Genomic DNA, 23,961 nt, shown 5'->3' on the forward strand with positions numbered 1-23,961 from the left:
CCTTCACGATTTTGCATTGGTAAGCACTAAGCTAGACATTATATAAATAATAGATCTTGTTAATCCATTTCCACAAAACTTTTAAAGGATAAAGTAGCAAAACTCAAAATGGCACCAAAATATATTTGCACCTCAAAGATTGTCTTCACTCTTTTGTTTGCGTTGTCATTCATCTTCTTTATTCAGGCAGCAAGTGCGTAAGCTATATATTTTTTTATTTTTATTTTTTTTGGTAGGACATAAGCTATATTTCTATAGTACTTAATTGTGTTTGCATCATGAAAACTCGTTATCACATCTATTCACATTGTTAGACACTACACGCATAATATTAATTATACTATTGCTATATTTAGCAACGTACCCCCTTAGTATAAACGATAGTATTTATTTATGTTCTAATCTTTCTTAAAATGTGATGCAGGAATCCCAATAAGAATCAATGATTCTAGTTCAGACTGTGATTTTATAGGCATTCCATGCAAAACAAAAGATGATTGCAGGGCTCCGTGTGAAGGAAAAGGATACCTCCCCGACCTTTCTCTTTGTGTTCCTTATGGTGACAAGACACAGTGTTGTTGTTTAACCACAACTTAGTCCAATTTTCAAGCATGTTTAATTTCATATTGATAATGTAATGTCACATAAAATAAAATTTTACTTTTTCGATTTTTACGATTTTCAAGCTAGAAGTCTTTTTACTCTCATTGTTTTGACCTTTGTTGAATAAATAAACTTTATATTTAGTAAATTTTATGGAATATGGACTTTTTTTTAAAAAAAAAAAATATATATATATATATATATATATATATATATATATATATATATATATACTTTGTATATAAAGAGAATAAATTTGTAAGGATTTGTTGAATCATGGATACACAAAAGCTTTTGCTCAACCAAACACTTCCTTTAGGGGTTTGAAGTTTTGAACCGGTTAAAAGTATGTTAAATTTGTTCCAAAACTCTCTCGATTAAACATCTTCAACAAAGGCTAAAGTTAGACAAAGGCTAAAGTTATGGGAGAATGGGAGATGATATAATGCCTAAAAACTTAGATATCATGTTAACAACTTGTGCAAATAAACCTTTTGATCTTTTCCTTGAGTAGTTGCGTTTTTAGATTGATTGAAAAGTAGCAAATTCAACAACAGTTCCTATATTTAATTTAAAATAAACTTGAAGTCATATAAAAACTTTCAAAAGTCAGCGAAAATTACTAGTTGTATGTAATAAGCAAAAAATTGTCATTGAAATGGATGACAATAAAATTCAGACTTTCAAAGATCTACTAGAGGTGTTGCCTAATGTTCAGCCATGAACCCAAAGGATGCAACAAGGCAGCAGATCTTTTGGCTAGTTTAGAACTAGAGCGACTAACGACTGTAATCTAATTCTTTTGAACTATTAGCCAAACTTTCTAGCTGATGTAATTATGGAGAACAGACCTTCCTAATTGCTTTGTAATTTTGAACTCTTTATTAATCTATTCCCCAGCTTGCATCAAAAAAAAAATTTAGACTCATGCATCAAATGATAACACGAATTTCATACTCTTTGAGCCACATTTTCATTCTACACTTTTTTCAACAAATGGTTTGCTTTTCTTAGCAGCCCCATACTTCTACAGGTGTACTGCATGACTGAACACTACTAAAATGGAGGATCAACACGATGAATAAGCTTTGCTAGACAATGGGAACTTGTATAACACATTCGTCAGCTTAGCCGTGTTGATCTATCTAAACATTTTGGATATATGATTTATATAGATAAATCTGAAGTGTTTGGAGCAGAGAATCGATTTGTAAAACCACATCAATAGTCATAGCAACACTCAAACTGGCATTCAATCACATTCTAAGATTAAGCAAGATACGAGTACATGAATCCATAGATATAAAGCTTCATTCAAGTGATTGAAACACAAAATATGTCTACAAAGAAACAGGTCCAAAAGACTGAAATAGAAAAAAGTTCCTATGAATTGTGACTCTCAAAATTGCACTCCCAAAATAAATCAACCTAAAGGCAGCAAATTTAGTGGTCAGGCATGTTCTTGATGATATCTGAGTCACCAGCTTCGATAATGCTGAGACAACACACCCTGTAGTACTTCCCGCAGGCAGTTCCAAGATCAACATTGTCTGTAAATCACGCAAACAGGTTTCCAAATTAATATACACCGAATTATTCATCAACAACAATCACTTTTCTCCAAGAATTTGAGAACTGTAGAATTCATCCAACTACATATAAACGAGCTTGCATTATGGATGGAAGGGCTACCAAAGTAGTGTGTACAAACTAAACAGAAGAACAAGTTGCCAATAGCCATTACAACAAGTTGTAACTAATGTTATGTAAACCAAGTATCAAGAGGTGAGTGATGTACAAAAAACCGAGAAATACTTACTTCCGTTGTAGTGGTGAACTCCAACCTTGGCCAACATAGCATAGTACTCAATCTCAGACTTCCTCAAGGGTGGGCAATTGTTTGAGATAATGATCAACTTAGCTGAAATAAATAATAACACGTTTTAGAAGACATTTTGACATCGTCAAAACAGAGTTCAACAACAGCAAAAATAATAACCATTGAAACCCAAACTAATGCATAATTCAATGACTACAAGTGCAAATCGGGCAAATAAAATCTACGTGCCTAAAAACCGAAAATATTTAACACGAGTTTTCAACAAGTCATTTCGGAACCCTACCAATCACATACCAGTATACTGCCAATAAGCAATACATATCTCTAACCCATGAATCACCAAAACACTCATTTCATCACAACCCTCACATTCGGCTATTCATCATTAATACTATAAATTCCCAAGTAAAGTAGCAATTAAACAACATATCAATAATTGTATCACTATACTGCTGCAAATTGTCTAACACCAATATTTCTCAATCATTCTAACAATTTAATTAGGAACTAAACAATAACATTAATTACTGGATTATCTACCTAACATCTTAACATAACATTATATTCAACTAAAATTATCTCAAATACAAATTTAGATTTGCAAACAAGCAGAATACCACAAATTTCTATAAATTTAAACAAAAAATTAAAAATCATTCCTCAAAAAATACGATAAACCCATTTCAAATCAACGCAAATGGAACAAAAAATTACAGCCAACAAAAATTAGGGTTTATAAAAGAACACACCTTTAGAAGATCTGAGGGTTTTGAGAACAGTCTTGTAACCAAGAGTGTACTTTCCACTCTTCATAACAAGAGCCAATCTGTTGTTGATGCTCTCATGAGTCTTCTTCTGCAATTCAACCCAACATTCAAGATTCAATTTTTATCCATGAAATCAAAAATAGATCAATTAAACTGGAAACAATAACATGAATTTCGAAGTAAGAATAAGAAATTAGGGTTTACCGTCTTCTTTGAGGGAGCCATGACAGCTTGAAGAGAGAGAAAGCGAGGTTGAATGAAGAAGTAGAAATGAACGAGCGGCTTGCTCCTCTGTTTAGGGTGGGAATTAGGGTTTAGTAGAAATCAGGTTATTTATAGATTGACGATTTCTGTAAGCCCATCAAAAAATATAGACTTTTATCTTTGTTGGGCTACTAATTGGCCCATTTTACTATGGGTGGAAGTCTACGATACATTTTGATATTAAATGTTAGGTAAGTTTGATACACGAGTCCTTTGGTTGTTGTTTTTACTTGACTCGAGTATGTTCTATTCGGATTATTTTCAGTTTAATATTCAGTTCAGTTTTTATTTTCTTTCTCTCATAAAATATTCAATTTAGTTTAATTCTGCTCAGTTCAGTCAATCAGAATAGGTCATTGATTTGATTTTTACACTATTTTATCAAATTACAAATGTTAAGTACATAGTTATAGGTTTATTTTACTGGTATATGTTGAGAAATTGAATATGTTTTTTATTTATATTATTTTGATAATAACATAATAATTTATTAAATGGCTAAATAAAAATCAGAAGCGATTACCTCCTCAAATGTCGACATAAAGCCCTACTCATACTTTAGTCAAATCAATCTAAGGAAACAGGATAAGTTGTAGATGAATGACTACATTAGCTTCCTTAATGGCATTAACAAAATTTACTAAAGGTCAAATAAACTCGTCAGTAGTAAGATTATCTTTTACAATGATTCCAATATACTAATTAGGTTGCTTTTTTTTTTTTTGTTGGTCCTTCACCGAGTGTCGCAAAATAGCCGAGAAATTGAATATGTTGATGATAAAATTTATACATTGACAAGTGTAATACTTCCTCCGTTCTATTAATGTTGTAACAATGGACTTTTTGTACTATTTATCACTCTTGTTTGACCATATAATATGAGTTATACATTAAGCAAAATATAGTCAAGTGGGAATTTGTTGGATTCGTCTCATATAATACTTTTACAATATCAATTTTTTATAATTTTTACTCTTACACAATTATAGATATTTAACATATAAAATGTGTTTTGAGATGCGTAATTTCCTCCTTGTTACAATATCAACAAAACGGAGGAAGTATATAAGTTGAGTAATAAAATATAAACAAAAGGAAGTATGATTTTTCTTTTCTTTGGTGTTTTTTGAATGAAGATATTTATTGAGTAGAAGTTATAAGTGTCATAATCTTTTTTCAAAAAAATAAGTGTATATTATGTGTCATAATCTTGTTTCTACCCAACTCATATAATACCATGGCGATCATTTTTTTTTCACTGGAATTAGTATTTGCAATCCCGGCCCATAGCATACAACAATTTATTATAATAGACATTTTGAGGGGTATAGTTGACATATGACCAAGAAAACACATATCATACAACAATTTATTTTTTCACATTGACTACATTGCTCAACAAAACTCTTTTAAATTAAATTCTATTGTGATTATAATGTCATGAAGGTTCATTTGAAAATAATTAAAAAAATTTAAAACATCAAAAAATAATCCTTCCTAATAAAAAAGACGGGAATCGAATAAAAGTTATTAAATAGTAAATATTTATATTGTTATTAACTAAACATCATATGACATGAAAATGACTTGAAAATACTATCCTCTCCATAGTTTTCTTTACATTTACTTGCTTTATGTTTTTTTATCACTTTCTTGGTTTGGGTTGGATTCATGATTTGCAATTTTCAGCACTTCTGCAATCATGCTAGCGTTTTTTGGCAACAAACTTTGTTTTACCTTTATGATATTTTTCATCTACTGATTTGGTAATATAATTCATATTTTTGTTAAATAAAAATACAATAGTGTATACGTATCTACATGTATTTAATGGTATTCTAAATTTGTGATGGTACGGTGTTGATCATATGCCAATATTATCGAGAGTTACAATAATGCTTTTGTTTAAACAAAAATTATAAAGTTGATGTATAAGTAATTAAGCATACATACACCATGACCATTTATACAATAATAATTTTAATCAATTAATTATATAGTCATATCATTGAAAAAAAAAATTGTTCTAAACAGCTCTTAAGATTCTAAAATTAAAAAAGCCAAAATGCAACAAAATAAATTTATATACAACATAAATTGTATTATTGCAATTATATATATATATAATTATTATTATTTTTATTATTCTCAACAACCACCGCCTCATCTTAAAATGATAAATTCTATATGCCGAAATCGACCCTACCTTAAGTATGTTACGTGACTTAATATTGAATACTTCATTTTCCTACCATTAAATTTAATTAAAATTACAAAGTTTTTTTTTAATCTATATGTCAAATTTTAACACATATCATTGATCTTCATTTTCCTACCATTAAATTTAATTAAAATTACAAAGTTTTTTTTAATCTATATGTCAAATTTTAACACATATCATTGATACAAAATTAGTTAGAATTGATGTGATTTTGTGATGATTTAAACTAAATAGTAGGCATGTAATGACTAATAATAATAACATTGGTGAAAAAAATTTCTTGACCCGTAACCTGAAATAATGATCCTGTCCGAAATGACTCGTGACTCGACCTGGACAGGTCTACGCACAGTAATAAAATTATATTAGATTGTAAATTATATTGTTTTAATTGATTAGAATATATTATAAATAATGGATGTGGTGCATTTGAGCTAATTCCTTCGCTAAAAAAACTATGATACAAAAAATAAATTTATATGATAATTTATGAGAGTTATAATTTTTTTTAATAAAATTATAATTTAATTTGTTCATTTGAAATATTGGTGGTACTTTATCGAAAATAAAACTCTAAATTAACAATTTCATCCTAAAATTTTATCCAAATTTGATTTAAAATAAAATTCTAAATTAACTTTTTAATCCTATAAATTGAATTTTATATAACTCTATCCTACGTGGCGCGACACTTGGCAAAAAGTTAGAACGTCAAGTGTCGCTGTCTCATCGTCTGGCTAAAAATTTAGCTTTATATATTAGTTATATATGATATGATATGATTTTCAATCAAATTTCGATAGAATTTTAGGATAAAATTATTAATTTAGAATTTTATTTTCGATAAAGTACCAATATTTCATATGTACAAATTGAATTATTATTTTATTCAAAAAATAATTAGATTATAACTCTCATAAATTATCATATAAATTTATTTTTTTGTATCATAATATTTTTCAGAGAGAAGGAATTAGTTCAAAATGCACCACATCCATTATTTATAATATATTCTAATCCATTTAAATAATATATACTTCACAATCTAATATAATTTTATTACTGTGTGTAGACCAGTCATTGTCAATCGAATCTGGTTACAAGTCATTTCAAACAGGGTCATTATTTAATTTCGGTTACGGGTCAAGAAATATTTTTCACCAATATTATTATTATTATTATTAATCATTACATGTCTACTACATAGTTTAAGTTGTCACAAAAACACATCAATTCCTAACTAATTTTGTATAAACGATATATATTTAAAATTTGACATATAGATTAAAAATTTATCTTAAAATTCAATAAATAACCCGAGCATCGCACGGGCACAAAACTAGTTTTATTATATAAACCAAACTTATTAACCCTTACTTTATCTGACCGATTTAAAACAGGATACTTCGTATAAACCAAACTTATTAATCCTTATTTTATTTTATTCAAACCGATTTAAAACCATATATAAACCAACCTTATTAATCCTTATTTTATCTTATTCAAACTGACTTAAAACCATATATAAACCAAACTTATTACAGTAACCCTTATTTTATCTCATTCAAATTGATTTAAGGTTTGTTCAGATTTATTGAGCTGAGATTCCCGAGAACAAGTGATAATCCTTATTCAATCTAATAACCCATTGACCCACACCGACCCGAATACTCCTTAAAATTAACCCGTAAAAAACCCAGTTTCCCAATTCGGATTAACGCGCTCTCTTTCCTCATCCCCTCTTTCTTCCTCCTCTTCACTCTCTCTCACCCCCAAATTCCTCACACTTTTTTCTCTCTCCTAGGGTTTCGTTTCGTTTCGTTCCCCTTATTTTTTCATCAATGGCGGAAGTCATGAACATGCCCGTCGATTCCGTCGACAATCGCCGTCGCAGCAAGGAAAAACCCGACGATACTCCCGCCGATTCCTCCCCGCCGCCTCCTCCGCCTCCACCACCGCACCGTCGCCGAGATCGCGATTCCAGAGAGAGAAGAGATGACCGAGATTTCGACCGTCCTCCACCAAATCGCTACTACGATCGCAATAATCGAGGAGGTGGTGGTGGTGGTGGTGGAGGAGATAGGGATAGAGATTACAATAAGCGAAGTAGAGGTCTTAGCCCTAGTCCTCCTCATCCTCCTCCTTATCGAGATAATCGTCGCAATAATTATTCTCCTCCTCCTCGAAGATCTCCTCCTTATCCTCCGTTTAAGCGTTCGAGGCGAGACGATGGGTATGATGGTAGAAGAGGTAGTCCTCGTGGTGGTGGTTACGGCCCCGGTGATCGAAGGTTTGTTTGGTTTTGAATTTATGGTTGGGTTGATTGTTTTTCTTGGTTATGTGATTTAGTTAAGTGGTAATTGCAGTTGAATTGAGTGTTTAATATTATGCACTTTGATGAATTGGGATGTTGCCGTGTTGCTTATGCAATTTTAAGTAGATTAGGCTTATTTTTGTTGAATTGGGTGGACTTTTGTTTGCTTTAACTGGGAAATCTGTGAATTTTTTTTGTTTCTTCATTGGCTTGGATGAAAGTGGATTCTTTTGTTATGTTTCATTGATGGGTAGAACTTTAGACTGATTATATTGATTGATGATCCCGACATTTTAGTGTAAAGCCGAAGGTTTGGAATTTGTCATGTTTAATTTCGTGAGTTGTAAGTTGAACATTGGATCGACAGCCATAGCCTTAAGGATTTGTTAGACGAGTGTCTTACTCTGTTGTAATTGATTGGTGATTTTCATGCACCAGTAGGCTTCGCTATTGCCTATTGGGGATCCAATGAGTTGCTTATTAAAGACGGGGTATAGATTTTGTGCATATTGTTAAACGTTACAGAAGGTCCTTGTCTATCTCCCCGTTAGCTGTGAGTGTTTCTTTGTGCTTATAGCCACAAGCTTGCTGATTATATAATTAGGGCAAGTTATAGGAATTGCTTTATTAATTTATTCCATCTCTCAAGGCTTTAGAAGGCTCTATGTTATGTCACACACATGTTGGCTGTATATCTCTACCCCCCCTCCCCCCCGGGGGGGGGGGGGGAATTGATTTATTCAAATCTCGAGTGTTTGGCTGCATTTATTTGTTTTTGTATTGCTTCTTGTAGTATTGTTTGCCTGTAAATGGATACGATCCTCAACTTTAGTCATGTATCAGTAAAGTAATTATAATTTTTATTTATAGGCCAATGTTTTTCCATAATACAGGTTTGGCTATGATCACCCTGGTGGGTATGACCGTGAAATGGGAGGCAGGCCAGGTTACGGTGATGACAGGCCGCATGGTCGGTTTCGTTCCGGTGGATATCCTAGCGGACCATCTGGTAATTACTGCTTCTTTAATCTTCAAATTTTCGGGATAAATTATTGCTTTTCACTTTTTTGGTGCTGTGGTCACTTTGGGATGCCTTTTTGTGTCCCAATTCTAAGAACTAAAGTGTTTGCTCTTCATGAGGTTATTAGGGTCTGACTAGTAGTTATTTTACGTATTTCACAAATTTAATTTGACAAAAAAATAATAATATGAATTACAAAGTATTCTTCAAAGGAGTCTAATTATCTCTCAAGTTTTTTTGAAACAGCAAGATGTAGCAATTTCAACGCCTTGTTAACTTAATTAGTTGATTAATTTACATGGTTTGTGTTTAATTTATTGACATGTAAGCCAAGTGATGCTTTTGAAAAACTCCTTTTTTTTCATGGATACCAGTATTGTAGATTTGTAGCTAGTTGGTCATTTTGACACGTCACATTAGATTGACTGTTTATTCTTGTGAATTACAAATGGGGTTGTACTGTATGCTTTATACCATGAGAAAGTCTAGTGTATCTACCTTATCCTTGCATCTTTATTTTTTCGCTCTTTAAAAAGGGAGCTACTTGCTGTTAGATATAAAGGCTGTGGAACTTTGAAGTGATCCTTCAAGCTTTGTCCTGCTATGCTCTCATTTTTTGTTGTAGATGCACTTCATTGGTGGAAGGCTGTTAAGCGGTGCAACCAGCTTTTGTTTTACTGAAGTTTCTTGCATCATTTGGATTACTTTCCTTTGGGCTGTTGAGTGTGGACATGTTATGAACACTATCGCCTTTCAAGAGGCAAAGAAATATGTCACTGATATAGGGTTGAACCTAATGAACTCTGCTATGAATTAACTTGGGTTTCTGAGCTTGGTTCCAGAAGTTCGGTATATTTTATGTAATGGTGCTGCCAGCCCTTATGACCTGTCAAATATTGCAAGATCACCTTTTCTCAGAGACAAGTTTGCATATTTCTTCTCACCCTTAGAAATAGCTCTACACTTGTTGAATGTTGGTTGATGAGTTGTTTAGACACTTGTGAGGATATCTTATGCTTGTTGGGCTAGGACAGTTCTTGAAGAAATAGTGTTTTAAATGGTTGGATTGAGGATTTCTTCTTCAACCATTTGTGATACTATTTTTCCAAGCAGAGTCCAAGTTGCCCAGACGGGCCAGATCTAGTCATTCTTCTTGGTGATATACAGTCAAATTTCCCCTTTTTATTCAAGTGATCTAAATAATTGGTTGCAGGTGTGAGTGATGTGAATGAGCTAAAACATATAATTCCCTGCTTTTGCTGATTGCTTAATTGCATTCATATAGTAACATGCTGTCCTGTCCCTTTTTACCTTTTTTGTTTTTCAAACCTTCTTCCGCTTTCCCTTCTTTTTTGTTTCCACCCTTGCCTGCAGCCAAATTTCTTTTTCAGCCATAGTGCTGATTCTTCTAAGTCCCAATATCATGCTTGGTAATGGATATTGGTTTATGTTGTATTAGATATTGTTTTGATTGTCTCTATGTACTTATGCTAGATTTTGAATTTGCTGTTATTCTTCCATTATTCTAAGTAATTTGTATTGCAACCTGCCAGATTGGGAGGCCGGACGTGGTGGTTATGGTGACTCATCAAATGCTGGGAATGCTCAAAGGTAAGTGTTTGATATCTACTTCTACTTATATCATTAAAATTTCTCCGTATTTATATCTCGTGTTTCTTTCTCAACTGCTTTCTGATTTGGTAGATCTTATGTGAGTCCTTTAATGGATCTTTATTCTTATTTCTTACACTTATTATTATTGAATATCAGTGAGATTATTCATAGGTTTTTTCTCAGATTTTACACTTGTCACTACATGACTATAGTAAACCACATTGTATTTACATTGAAATGCAAGGGATAAACAGTGCTTGTTGAAAATCATTTGCTTAGTACTTCTATGCTATTATAGAGTCCGTGTCCTCTTTACCTTGATGTTTATTCAAAAAGTCAGCTAAAACTATTTTTATGTATCTAGGCAGGGTATCTGATCTAGTCAACCCAGATTAGCTGTCTTTACTGTAAAAGAAGTACTGGATGTTAATTAGCTATTTTATTTGTCTTTTCTAAGACTTCTAACAGTCATTGAATAGTGAAAATTTGACTCCCTTGGAGTTTGAAGGCCTTTAACTGATGGTTACTACCAGACTTAATTTTTGGCTGTTAGTTAAAAGTAAGGAGCTGTTTTGAATTTGGTCAGAGGTTATATTTGCCGTTGTGTTTTTTTTGGTAGAAATACCTTGTCTCTGTTATTAGTTTTATTAGTGGTGAAGGAGGGTGGGTTGGAATGCCTTAACTTCTATTGGAAATTAGGGTGATGAAATTTGATTGACCATGCACATACCTTTATATCTGTCCTTTGATACTAAGGGAAAATAGAAGGGGAATAGATAAAAGATTAAATAAAAGGAGGTTTAGCCATCCTTCTATGTCACTATTTTTTCCTTTTCCTTTCTTCAGCACTTCTAGGTCCAAAGTTCATATCAACTATATGAGCATGTATAATTTTGTGTGATTTTGGAGTCAATACAACTTGCAAGCAATTACAATTTTCAACACGGTGCATTTTTTCTGTACATTTTTTTGCAGAATTTGAGTGTGTTGAATTTTAAAGTTAGCTCGTATCTTTTGGTTTCTGCTTAAATAATACCTATTATTGGTCTATGCTCCCTCTGTACGGGGATTGTTTCATTTTGCACAATATAATAGTGGTACAGAGCAATAGGAAAATTTAGCTGAATTCAATTTGACGATAGAGGTTTGGGTTGTTTACTTGTGATCACCGTATTTTGGACAATTATGCTATAAATGTGCATGACCATTGGTTTGCATCTCTAATGACACCCTACAACAACTTTGCAGCATAAGTGAAGCTCTATATGTTTTTATACTGGGAAAGCTCCATTCATACAGTTTTTATTTATTTATTTTTAAATTTAGATTGTGAAGTTATAATTTCACCTGCTTATAGCTACAGCATTGTACGGGCTGGTGATCAACTATTTACTTTTTCTTTGCAATCTTTAAATTCAGTTTACAAATATTTTTAAACTAATCAATTGTTTTTTTTTTCGGGGGTTTCCAGAGAAGGGTTGATGTCTTACAAGCAATTTATTCAGGAACTTGAAGATGATGTAGTACCAGCTGAAGCTGAGCGTAGGTATATAAAGTTTTAGTTTGTAAAACTGCCATATTGAAGATAAAATATTGACAGTTGTTTTACACCTGATGTTATATTTATGTCATTTGATGATATCTAGGTATCAGGAGTACAAGTCAGAGTACATCTCAACTCAGAAACGTACATACTTTGAGGCTCACAAAGATGAAGAATGGTACTTATCTTTCTTCCTTCTAATAGGCAATAATGTTTCAAGTTTGCAATTTGCTAATTGCTTTTGAACTTCCGATTCAGGTTGAAGAATAAATATCACCCCACAAATTTGCTGACTGTCATTGAAAGGTATGGTGCATCTCTATATGAAGCATGTTGATCATTGCCACTGCTTGCTCTTTTGTCAAATATATGTTCAAGTGTATATCTCAATGCCTCTTATATTCATGCTGTTTGATATATAGGAGGAATGAACTCGCACGCAAAGTTGCGAAAGATTTTTTGTTGGACTTGCACAGTGGGAGCCTTGATATGTGAGATTCCTGTTCTTTTATTCTGAGGCAATATTTTGTGCGGAGTAGGATTAGATGCTTTTATGTTTCATTCAGATATTTATTCTTTGTTATATTCATTTCCAGGGGCCCAGGTGCAAATGCCTTGACCATTAATAAATCAGGTCAGACTAGTGAACCAAACTCTGAGGATGAGACAGATGTTAATGGTAAAAGGAGGCGGCATGGTCGAGCTCAGGCGAAGGATGCTGATGTATCAGCTGCACCTAAGGCTCATCCTGTTAGTTCTGAGCCCAGACGTATTCAAATCGACATTGAACTAGCTCAAGCACTTATCACAAAACTTGACTCTGAAAAGGGAATTGAGGACAACATTTTATCCAAAGATGATGCTGACAAAATGAGTAGAGATAGATCGCATAGTGGATCAATTGGTCCTGTTATTATCATACGTGGATTAACTTCTGTTAAGGGCCTTGAAGGCGTTGAGCTTTTAGATACTCTTGCAACTTACCTTTGGCGTGTTCATGGGGTGGATTATTATGGCATGGTAGAAACAGCAGAACCTAAGGGCCTCCGGCATGTGAGAGCTGAGGGGAAGAATTCTGATTTTTCTAGTAGTGCTGCAGATTGGGAAAAGAAGCTTGATTCACATTGGCAAGACAGGTTGCGTAGTCAGGATCCACTTGAGGTCATGACTGCCAAGGAGAAGATAGATGCTGCTGCTGTTGAAGCTTTGGATCCCTTTGTTAGAAAAATTAGGGATGAAAAGTATGGGTGGAAATATGGTTGTGGTGCTAAAAGTTGCACTAAGCTCTTCCATGCTGCTGAGTATGTCCACAAGCATTTGAAACTTAAACATCCAGAACTCTCGATGGATGTTACAACAAAAGTACGAGAAGATATATACTTCCAGAACTATATGAGGTATGCCTTTCCCTTGGTTCTTCTCTACAGTGTTATGTTGATTGTAGGATCCTCAATTGCTTACATGTTTTCTTTCTGCAGTGACCCAGATGCCCCCGGTGGGCAACCTGTGATGCAGCAATTTGTCCCGGTATGTGCCTTTGAGTTATTCAATATATTAAAAGATGCATACTAGATAAATACCATTTTTTGTTACCATTATATATTGAATAAAGTAAACTTTGCACTTTAAAGTCAAACCAGTGAGTCATAAGCAAAGTACAAGCTCTATACTTGTTTCTTAATGTTAGACCTTATGAGTTGTTTACCTGGAGTTTAATAATCTTCTTTCATGTCCCTACCTAGGTAAACGTTGTTTGATTTGATACTGTTTGTATCATGTCTTTTGTTTTACCAATAAAGGGCTGTTCCTCTAAATAACATTTATTAATTTTCAATTAGAGAACTTTTAATTTATCAGTAAGTTAAAAATTAGATAAGGATAAAGCTTTCATGCATGTTTTTTGTGTTATGCTGAAGCTAATGGATCATGGTCGATCTTCTATTCCTATATATCACTTCAAGGCTATGCTTGGAATAAAGCATGAAGGGTAAGTGGGAATCAGTTAGGTTAAAATAAGGGTTTGGTGGAAAAGGTTGTAAAGCATTGTCAACTCTGCGAATTGTCAGCTTTCTTTTTGAGTTAATTGCTCCTTATCTTCAAATGAAATGGCCACTGTATAGATTTTGTAAGTTCAACTTTCCATTTGCCCATAATTATCTTGGTGACACCTTTGAATGAAATTTCTTTGTGGTTTGGTGATGTCAAAACTTTCTTACAGAAGGATAGTTATGGTGTATCAACTCAATTTGTCCAAAATGACACCTAATTAACAGTCATCTATATTCTATAGGAATGGAGAGATTATATGGACAATAGAGATATGTCAGAAATCTATTACCTACAATAGAGGTTGTTTATACAGTTGCATGATAATTTAACTCACCTACTAGCGTCCATAATTGATATTACCCAAGCTAGGTCTTCTATATTGATTTTAATCTTTTATTGTTTCATGTAGAAAGACAAGCTGCAAAGACGAAGGCCTGGTGCTGACAACCGTATGAAAGATGATCGAGGCAACCGTAGAGAAAGAGACCGGAATGGTGGTGAGAGATTTGAAAGATTAGAGAATCCTCAGAATGAATTTCCTCCAAACAAAGATGCTCCAGAGAAGGGCAACCCTGATGAACCAATGTTTGAGAATTTTGGTGGACAGGGCATGCACGTTGCTCCTTTTGCCACTGATATTGCCCCCCCACCTGTATTGATGCCTGTTCCTGGTGCTGGGTATGTATGGATTATCTGTATCTCTCTGGTGTGTGTATGTGTCTGTCTGTTGACTGTTGAAGAAAGCTGTTTTTGTTAATAACTCAATGGAAGATGCCATTTTTTAGAGACCAAGTTTCTCTCTACGTAGAGCATCAAGTTAAAAAAGGGGATTTATGGGACAGTTTAACAAGGAGAATAAGTTATTTACCAACTCTCTCCTTCCCTCTTCCATGATTCGTAGTTTTCCCTCTTTTTTAAATGTTTAATGGACACTATATCATTCAACTGTAATGATATGCTTAGGCTTTTGTCTATGTGATACGCCAGTCAATAATTTTGCATAAGATTTATGTTTTGATGAGATTTTTAGACTTCTTAGAGGGTTCGTAGGCTATGACTCTTTGTACTAGCTAATCTTTATTAGGATCACTATGGTGGCTACTGTTAGAAACTTGAGGCAGATATCAGTATTAATAGTTTGAGTTGTGAATGCAGCCCATTGGGACCCTTTGTGCCAGCTCCTCCTGATGTTGCAATGCGGATGCTACGTGAGCAGGGTGGACCCTCTCCTTTTGATGCGCCAGGAAGAAATGGGATGGGCGCACCTCCGATTATTCTACCGCCTTCTTTTCGGCAGGATCCTAGACGTCTGCGAAGGTACTTATTTTTTGAAGATTTCACTATCCCGTTTTCTTGGCTTAATATGGTTTTCTTTCTAGTATATACTCTGCATCTTCTAACTTTCATCTTTAATGGTTTGCTGTTAGCTTAGGCTATGTTGAAATGAGTCACTTGTGTTAAATGCCTTAGACGTTCTTAGGATATACTGTTTTGAAGGATGACACAAGGAAAATGTTGTCGTGTCCTATGTTAAATATTGCAGTGCTGGATGCCAAAAAAAATATTGCTGTACTTTTATTTTGTCTCTGTTTAAAAAACTGTTCCCTGAGATAGCATGAACGATACAGATTATAGGTGAATCTTAACCTAAATATACTTGAAATTATTAATTACTGCATGGCTAAGTAGAAATGTGATCCTTTTGTAACTCTATGACCTACTCAGTACTAGACTAGTGTGAGGCCTTGCTAATTCTTAAATGTGGTATGCTGGTCCCCTTGTTTTCACACGGTATCATGTAATCTCTTTCACTGTACATCTGTACCATAAATTTTGTATTTTTGGTAACTTGATGAAGAATAAATTTTGCTGTTAATCAACTTACACAATAATTGCTCTTGATACAGCTACCAAGATTTAGATGCACCAGAAGATGAAGTCACTGTGATCGACTACCGAAGTTTGTAAGGTTGATGGAATCAAATAATTTTGCCTTCTGAAGGGGTTTGTGGTGCACTTGCTGTCTTACCGACCCTACTTCTGCTTGGATTTGAGATTTAGACAGTGATCAATGTTTACTGCCGTGTCTTCATAATTTGGGTTGGGGGGAGGGGGGGGGGGGTGTTTACTGTTTGTGATTTAGGTCAAATCCCGGACTTCAATCTTGAATTGATGATTCGTGTAAATTGAGACCGACTGTAGTCATTTTTGGAGGCACTTTTTACTTTTACATCTTAATTTCCGAAGCCTGTTGTGGAAAAGAGAAGCTGAAATTGAGTAGATAGAGTACAAAGAATTCATTAATTTGGCTTCCAATGTCTCCATTGTGAGTTATTTCTACGGTAGACAGTCAGATATTAGCAGGATTTGCATTTGTCAGTACTTTGAAACAAAATATTTCAATGAGGATAATTTATTTATGGACTGTTGATAAGATTCATAAGCTAAGTTTTATTAACTTCACATTAGTTGTATCTCATGCTGTGTACAATCTCATACTATCTTCCTGGGAAATATCCCCTGAATTTATAGTTTCAATCTATATGATATTAAGTAATGCCATCATCATCTGTATTATTATTGAAAGATATTTTCGCAATCTCATTGCAATCAAGTATTAGGTCAAAATCGATCACCAATTTACTGACTGAAGAATTGAGGGCTGAATTAAAGTTTTGGCAAGTTTCGAGTTTTAACACAATTTAAATCATTATTTGTTGCTTATATAAAAACAAATGTTAGTAAGATTTGGATATACCTTAATGCTAATATTAAAATAATACTACATAATTTTTAATTAAAAATATTTTAAAGATTAGTTTTCAATGTTAAAAGTATGTCAAATAAATATAAATCGAGGTAATTTTGCTACAGAAATCGGAAAGCGTTACTTATTGAGAACTCACTTGGTTAATCCTACATTCCTTGTTTAATCATTTAAATCCATAAACTCCAAAAGTCCAATGCAACAGAGTCAAAGAGTGCCAAACATATTTCATAATGAATAACATTCATAAGTATTCATATGTGCTTTTTGGAGCACACAAACACCAAAGAACAATAATTATGATTACAGGGTAATGAAAAAACAGAGTATGTACAACTTTGTGACACCCCGTTCAAGGGAAAGTGACCAGACGACCTTACCCGCTATGAAACAAAACTAGTACCTCCCCATCTCCATTTCAACTGTTCAACAAATGGCAAACTGTTTTATGTACCTGTGGCCTTGGATTGAAAGGTTGGATGAGAGGGAGAAAGAACAAAAACCTAACTAAAAAAGAGAGTCACTCCTAAGTGGGAGCCACAAACCTAATTCTACACATGCATTACAAAATCCAAGCAGTTACTTGCGCTGCTTTTTTGATGGCTGTTCTATCTGTGCCTCAACCTGCCAAAGGTATATATGTATAGTAATTTAGTATGTATAGTAGTTTGATATTAGATATTTATTTAACAATAAAAACAATCAAATGCACAAGCCACAGCAATAGAAACATCAAATTTCTTTTAGAGTGGGAGATTAGGAAATTGATTTATGATAGATTGGTATGGGTGAAAAAGAAAGGAGGTGCATGCTAGCCATAATGCTTTATTGCAAGTTTGTAGTATAGAAATTAGTCAACATTGCTCTCCAGATCACATAATGAGGTCAGAAAACTTACCAAAACTGATAATTGCTCACGGATATAGGCCATTGATCTCAACATGGCACCTAAAGTATCCCTGGAAACCTGAAACTTCACCTCAGACTCTCCAGAGATCGTCTCAGTGTCTTGGAGCTAAAATATAAGAAAATCACGTATAAGGATTACTTAACATAGCCAGGATTGATAATACAATGCATTGAGATTGGTTAAACAAGCATTAAATGCGTATAAAGATTCATTAAAAGCGCCTAAGCTTAACTTCTCAAAAGATTTCTTGTTCATAGTGTGACATAGCTGACAAGTATTTCTAAGTATCATGTTCTGTTTACAATGATAACCCAAACATGGCAACAGGTAGATAATGAACTAATAGCAACATTAGCTCATTAGCTTGTTACATATTTGATTTTTTACCATAATGAAATGATTCTACTACTTACTTTGGATTAGTTGAAGCAAAGCAATGCATAACAAGATGAATTTGAATCCAGGTTAACATGCAACTCTTAAAAGTTCCTTCAAGCAATATCTTTAATTGATTGAAAATAATCTTTAGAATTATCCAAGAAGAGAAGAAATGAATCCAGTAGTCACACAGTTCCTCCCATCACTTGGGTGTTTAAGAAAGGCGTTTGTAGTAACTTCTCCAGAATTCCATATAAGAGCTATGACAAAGATGTGATTAGTTTTAAAGGCAAGCATTCTTATGCACTTTTAATATTCAGCAGTCAGGTCTATTTTACGTCGAATCATACTTTAAGATATCACATTATGGGCATTAGTACATTCTATATATATATATATATATATATATATATATATATATATAAAAAGAAAAAAAAAAAAAGAGGAGAGCAGTCTTTGAGAAGTTGCTATATGCATTTCTCCATCACACACTCAAAATCTTACAAGACATAAACTAGTTAGGTATGTAGCAGTTAGATAGTAACACATGCTTCTAAGATGACCTTAATTTTTACCTTTCAACTGGAAAGGAAAGACAAGGTTTGGGCAGTCTAAAAGGAACTACAGCAGCCATAGTCTATGAATTTACAAATATTTTGCTATGCTGTTGACCAATAAAAGTACCATAGCGGGTGATTATGATCAACCATGAGAATAACTCTGACCAATTAAAAGACTGCCAAATTAGAGAAACATGCCTTTAAATTGATAACAGCAACCCTGTTAGCCGGGGTGGACAACTGTTCACTGATTTGGGCCATAGATTTAAGCATAGGTTCCAATGTGACCGTCGAGAGCTGAAACTTGACTTCAGACTCCACTGCAGGGCTCTTACTGTAATCTTGCAACTGCAAAAACAAAACATAGTTAGGAGAAAGGAGGGTCAATGTCAGGTTCTTAGAATGTGAATATAAACTCAGGTAATCAGGATTAAAGCGCTTGACCAACTCAGAGGGGTTGAAAAAACTAATTGTATCGTACTAATTCATTAAATGCACCAATTGCTCTTTTTACTTGGAAATTAACCTAACCCAAAGTTAGAGAGGATGGATCAAAATGTTAATTAAGGGTTGACTGAATATTCCAGCATCAGATCCCAAGCAGTCTAAAATCACACATCATGTGAAAGAGAGGATTAATTAAATGATCCATCACAAGAAGCAATACAGTCATCATTCAACACTAGAGGGAGAAGGGATGTATAATTCAATGACTCGGTAAGTCAAATACAATATCCGAGATACTTGCATCCATGTAACTATCAAGACAACCAAAACACTTCTTACACTAATAGGGTTGTTTGTTCTGAGAAGGATAACAGCAGAATCCAAAATAGAATTTACTTCAATCATTACGTGGTTCGAATTCCAAAAAAGTACAGGAGATGAAAAATTCAAAGAAACAATAGTCCCTTGAGTCTTTTGGCCCACCCCACTTCCATCAAGTTTTTGGTTCTGTCCCTTGATTAGAATGCCTTATTTGAAACATCTAGCGAGACAATCACTAAGCAATGATGTATGTCTCGTAAACAATTGATAAAAAGTAAGCTCACACAGACTATTCTGCTTTTCCCTGGTAAACACACAAATTTTAGCATTAAAAATTGTGTAAAAAATTGTGTGGTAGACTGCTTTACACCAGTAAACAAACAATTACCATCTTGCATGCACATTCATCATTTACTGATTCATTGCCATTATTCACCCTTTGTGATGAAGATCTCATTAGCCAATGATATGGGAGGGAACCCTAGTATAACCTAAAAAAAGTAAGACAACGAGAGATCTCTTTCAATGGGGTACGCGTGCAGCCCTTCTCTTTCTTCAAAGTTGAAAGCAAATAATTCCAATTATTTCCCCAAATGTTTAGTTTCGTGGATAGGAAGAACAAATATCATCCACAAAGTTTCTTCATTGTTTTGGCCAATAGTCAAGGTCTCAAGGAGTCAAGGCCTCAAGGGTGCCAACACGGAAAACCTCTTCCAACCTTTTAACTTATCTTTTCACCAAAAGAAATGCAAGCATCTAAATTTCTTATTATATAACTATGTGAGACGGCTGAAGAGTTCCAAGGGAATCACAACCAGAATATACAAACCTTTAGGTTGATTACAGCTACTCTATTTGCTGGTGTCGAATTCTTATTCTCCATGACCCATGTCATTGACTTAAGGCAAGGGAGTACAACCTAGTCATGGAGATAAAAAGGCCATAGTCAGCAACACTGTTATTGATGCATAGAGGAGCAATAAAAAAGAATATCATAATATATTCCAGCATACCATGTTGTCTGTGGGGCCATCATCCCGTTGAACAGATGTGGGGGCCACGCGCAGAAGATTCATGCCACTGACATAATGAGGAAGGGTGGCAGAGTCATTAAGGTTGAACTGCCTGGTAACTTCGTCTTGTCTCGGCCATAACAAAGGTGAATCAGCTGCAGATATATTCTTATCATCATAGCCAGAAGTGGACTTTTTAGGAGTCTGAGGAACAACCTTCGCAACAATTTTCTTCACAGCAGCAATCTTCTTTGCCCCTTCTTTCAGACCAGTTAAAGCTGCAGTATAGGTGTCTGAAGCTGTTGCCCCTTCTTCTGCATATTTAACAGCTTCTCGGCAAAGACTGTTATACCTTGATGGGGTTGATTCCTGTGCATAATTTGCACCAGGCTCATCCAATGAGACCACACTCTTGGCATTTCTGGTCCAACGCCTCAAAATGTAATGTGGAGGTAAGGTCAGAACATTAGTTACTGTAAATACTGTCAAAATGTGTCTGCACAGAATGCCTGAATACTCAAACATTAGGCAGCTACAACTTGCCCTCATATCAGAGATGTTCAGAGTTACTGTGTATGCTTTATGGTCATCTTTAAATTTTGCAACTCTGTATGTGCTTGTATCACCATCCCCATCAATCCTATTTGCAGTATATACAAAAGTCTCTACCAACTCATCTTGAAACTTTGTAAAGATTTTCCTGGTGTAAAGGTCGGCAGCCTGCTTCTCCATAGGAGAGGGTGTACTTAGAACTGGTGTATTGGATATTGTATCAAAATCTGCTTCTATTTCCTTTTCAAACCAGTACTCCATAGCTCTTTCGTACTGTCTGAAAAACATAGGCAGGGTAGTATGTTGATTTACATAACCATCGAAAAAAGAACACTCGACTCCTTGATTGGGGGAAACTGCAGCGAAAAATGTATCTCGAAAATATACTGGTACCCATTGTCTTCTAGCATTATACAGTGATTGAAGCCAGTCATTCCTTCTGAGATCATATTTATCAATAATAAAGTCCCAAGAAGATTCAAATTCCTCTATTGTTTCAGTTAAATTAACACAATTATACAACTCAGCCTGAAAATTAGGATGCATGTGACAAACATGAGCTAGCTTCTCCTGGCCTTCTCTTAAGATATGCGATTTGTTGATGCGGTGCCGGGACTTTGGCAACATCTGACTGACTGCAGCCTGTATGGCTCTATCTTGATCAGTAACAATAGACACTGGAGGGCGATCACTCATAGCGGTAACAAATGTCCTCAGCAACCAAACAAAAGAAGCCTCGGAATCATCTAGAAGCAACGCACAACCAAATAAAATTGTTTGGCCATGATGGTTCACTCCAGTGAAGGGAGCAAAAGGCACTTTATACTGATTAACTTTGTATGAAGTGTCCAGCGTAACCACATCACCAAAATGACTGTAAGCTGTCCTTGATCTTGCATCTGCCCAAAAAGCATTAGCCATTCGATTATCTTCATCAAGTTGTATAGCATAAAAGAACCCAGGGTTTTCTGCCTGCATTTTTTTGAAGTAGTCCAGCATATTTTGAGCATCTTTTCCCCATGTCCTCTTAGGGGTAGCAGGTTTGATGGCATGATTTATGCAATTAGAGGTTTTCACCAGTCGGCTTGATTCTAGAGGAGATATGCTTCTTGCTAGGCGATTTGCTTCAACAGATGTTTGGCTTACATGATTTCCGTCCATAGTTACATACATAACACCACTTGGCACCATAACACCCGCTTGATAAACTTCAGCAACATTCTTCACAGCACCAGCAAAATGCTTGTGTGGTCGAATACTATGCAACTTACTAGGGCTCTCTAGGGCATGGTTGTGCTCTTTGACAAATTTTGTCACTGCCCACTTGTTACCCTTCAACTCTATCTTCAGCATGGCTTCACATTCAGAAGGCCTCCTTTTCAACCCCTCTTTTGTACACACAAACTGTCGAGATGTGACAGCACTATCGGGTCTGAAGCGGCCAGTCTGACAGATTTTTGTGCTGAAGCCCGTACGCCTAGCATAATCATCATAGAATGTCTTGGCAGCAGATTCAGACTCAAACTCCATCCCTACATGAGGCTCGAGGACATGGACCTCATCCTGAGCTACATAAACACCAGTAGGAGACACCTCAACTCCCATCGCCTCAGCATCTCCATTATCCGTCGAGGCACGGATCCTCATGTTCCCGCCCTCTACATCAATAATATCAACACCCATGCCAATTCATATTGTAAGGCCAAAACATATGCACCACTAATCTACCAAGAAATCTACCTCATATCCTTCCAATGCAACGACACAAAATGTATAAATACAACCAACTCCCAACTGCAAAACAATACCAAGTAGAATTGAAGAATGAGGATACATAGCAATGTAGCACATTGCACATTTCTAATTGAAGGCAATGATCAAAATTTCATTATTCAATTCAAAAATTAAAAATTTCAGCAATTTAAGAAGATCATTCCCACATTATTAACAACAGAAACAACAACAAAAATTAAAATTTTAGCCTCCACTTAAAGCAATCCAGAAAATACTAGCTAGAAATTAAAACCCCTATAATGAAGCTCAGCTTACCAAAATTATCTAAAATTTAAATTTTGAATGAACACCAATAAGCATCATAACCAGTTAAATTAAGGGGCAATATTATCACAAAATACATAGAATTCCTGAATTTAAAAAACGATTTAAGAAGCTCAGATAACTAATCAAAATAAAAGACAATTACTTTTCATCAAATGTCTAGATTAGGCTCAATAAATGCAATACTCAAATCAATAAATTAGGCTAAAAAAATCACACAAATTCTTCTCACTTCATAACATCAACGTAAATTACACATACCAAAATTCTAGCAATAAAATCGCTCACTATAACCTTTCATACTTCAGTAATTATAACCAATAATAGTTCAATAATCCACCTTAGATGAACCCTAAATTGACTATTGACAAATAAAATAACATAAGTGTGAAATATAAACCTAATGTTAAAATTTATATTCGATGATTAGAATAAAAAAAAATCTTACCCCAAAAGCTGCTTCAACGGAGGAGAGAAAGCTCGGAAGGTGCTTCAATGGAGAATTCAGACAACGCTTCAATGGAGGAGAGAGAAAAAGGTGCAGCGAAAAAGTGAATTATAGCAATTAAAATTAAAACATTGGAAGATGATTAATGACACGCATATATTGTCAGCCGTCGGATGTAAATGTTAATTATCGGCGATCTACGTTCATTCTTATTTAAGTTTTGTTCTCGCGATATGATTATTTTATAAATAACTACTCCTATGTATTAATG

At 34.5% G+C, this 23,961-nt stretch overlaps 3 protein-coding genes across 4 annotated transcripts; 1 reads left to right on the forward strand and 2 right to left on the reverse strand.

Moving 5' to 3' along the window:
• Nucleotides 1-1,888: 1,888 nt before the first annotated feature.
• Nucleotides 1,889-3,564, reverse strand: LOC145624668 (large ribosomal subunit protein eL30-like). The gene is made up of 4 exons (XM_081677756.1): nucleotides 3,415-3,564; nucleotides 3,193-3,298; nucleotides 2,423-2,524; nucleotides 1,889-2,153 (listed from the first exon to the last, which is right to left on the reverse strand). The coding sequence occupies exons 1-4, from the start codon at nucleotides 3,433-3,435 to the stop codon at nucleotides 2,047-2,049; spliced, it is 336 nt and encodes a 111-aa protein (XP_081533882.1). The 5' UTR covers nucleotides 3,436-3,564; the 3' UTR covers nucleotides 1,889-2,046.
• A 3,859-nt stretch (nucleotides 3,565-7,423) lies between these two features.
• LOC145624670 (serrate RNA effector molecule-like) lies at nucleotides 7,424-16,670 on the forward strand. The gene is made up of 12 exons (XM_081677759.1): nucleotides 7,424-7,985; nucleotides 8,903-9,018; nucleotides 10,584-10,641; nucleotides 12,116-12,190; nucleotides 12,291-12,365; nucleotides 12,446-12,493; nucleotides 12,610-12,678; nucleotides 12,784-13,584; nucleotides 13,666-13,714; nucleotides 14,646-14,914; nucleotides 15,392-15,553; nucleotides 16,144-16,670. The coding sequence occupies exons 1-12, from the start codon at nucleotides 7,537-7,539 to the stop codon at nucleotides 16,202-16,204; spliced, it is 2,232 nt and encodes a 743-aa protein (XP_081533885.1). The 5' UTR covers nucleotides 7,424-7,536; the 3' UTR covers nucleotides 16,205-16,670.
• Nucleotides 16,671-17,215: 545 nt separating this feature from the next.
• Nucleotides 17,216-23,814, reverse strand: LOC145624669 (protein FAR1-RELATED SEQUENCE 3-like). 2 transcript variants are annotated; one of them, XR_014110471.1, is made up of 7 exons: nucleotides 23,691-23,814; nucleotides 20,633-22,978; nucleotides 20,449-20,538; nucleotides 19,050-19,199; nucleotides 18,327-18,551; nucleotides 17,902-18,018; nucleotides 17,605-17,627 (listed from the first exon to the last, which is right to left on the reverse strand). XR_014110471.1 is itself a non-coding variant. In XM_081677757.1 (6 exons), exons 2-6 carry the CDS (start codon nucleotides 22,865-22,867, stop codon nucleotides 17,583-17,585), a joined length of 2,637 nt encoding a protein of 878 aa, XP_081533883.1. In that variant the 5' UTR covers nucleotides 22,868-22,978; nucleotides 23,691-23,814; the 3' UTR covers nucleotides 17,216-17,582. The 2 variants fall into 2 exon arrangements, 1 of the variants encoding a protein (XP_081533883.1); XM_081677757.1 differs by lacking the exon at nucleotides 18,327-18,551 and having other exon boundaries at nucleotides 17,216-17,627.
• Between the last annotated feature and the right edge of the window lie 147 nt (nucleotides 23,815-23,961).

This window comes from Chenopodium album, chromosome 3 (genome assembly GCF_948465745.1).
Source record: "Chenopodium album chromosome 3, dcCheAlbu1.1, whole genome shotgun sequence".
In the NCBI taxonomy this organism is placed as follows: domain Eukaryota; kingdom Viridiplantae; phylum Streptophyta; class Magnoliopsida; order Caryophyllales; family Amaranthaceae; genus Chenopodium; species Chenopodium album.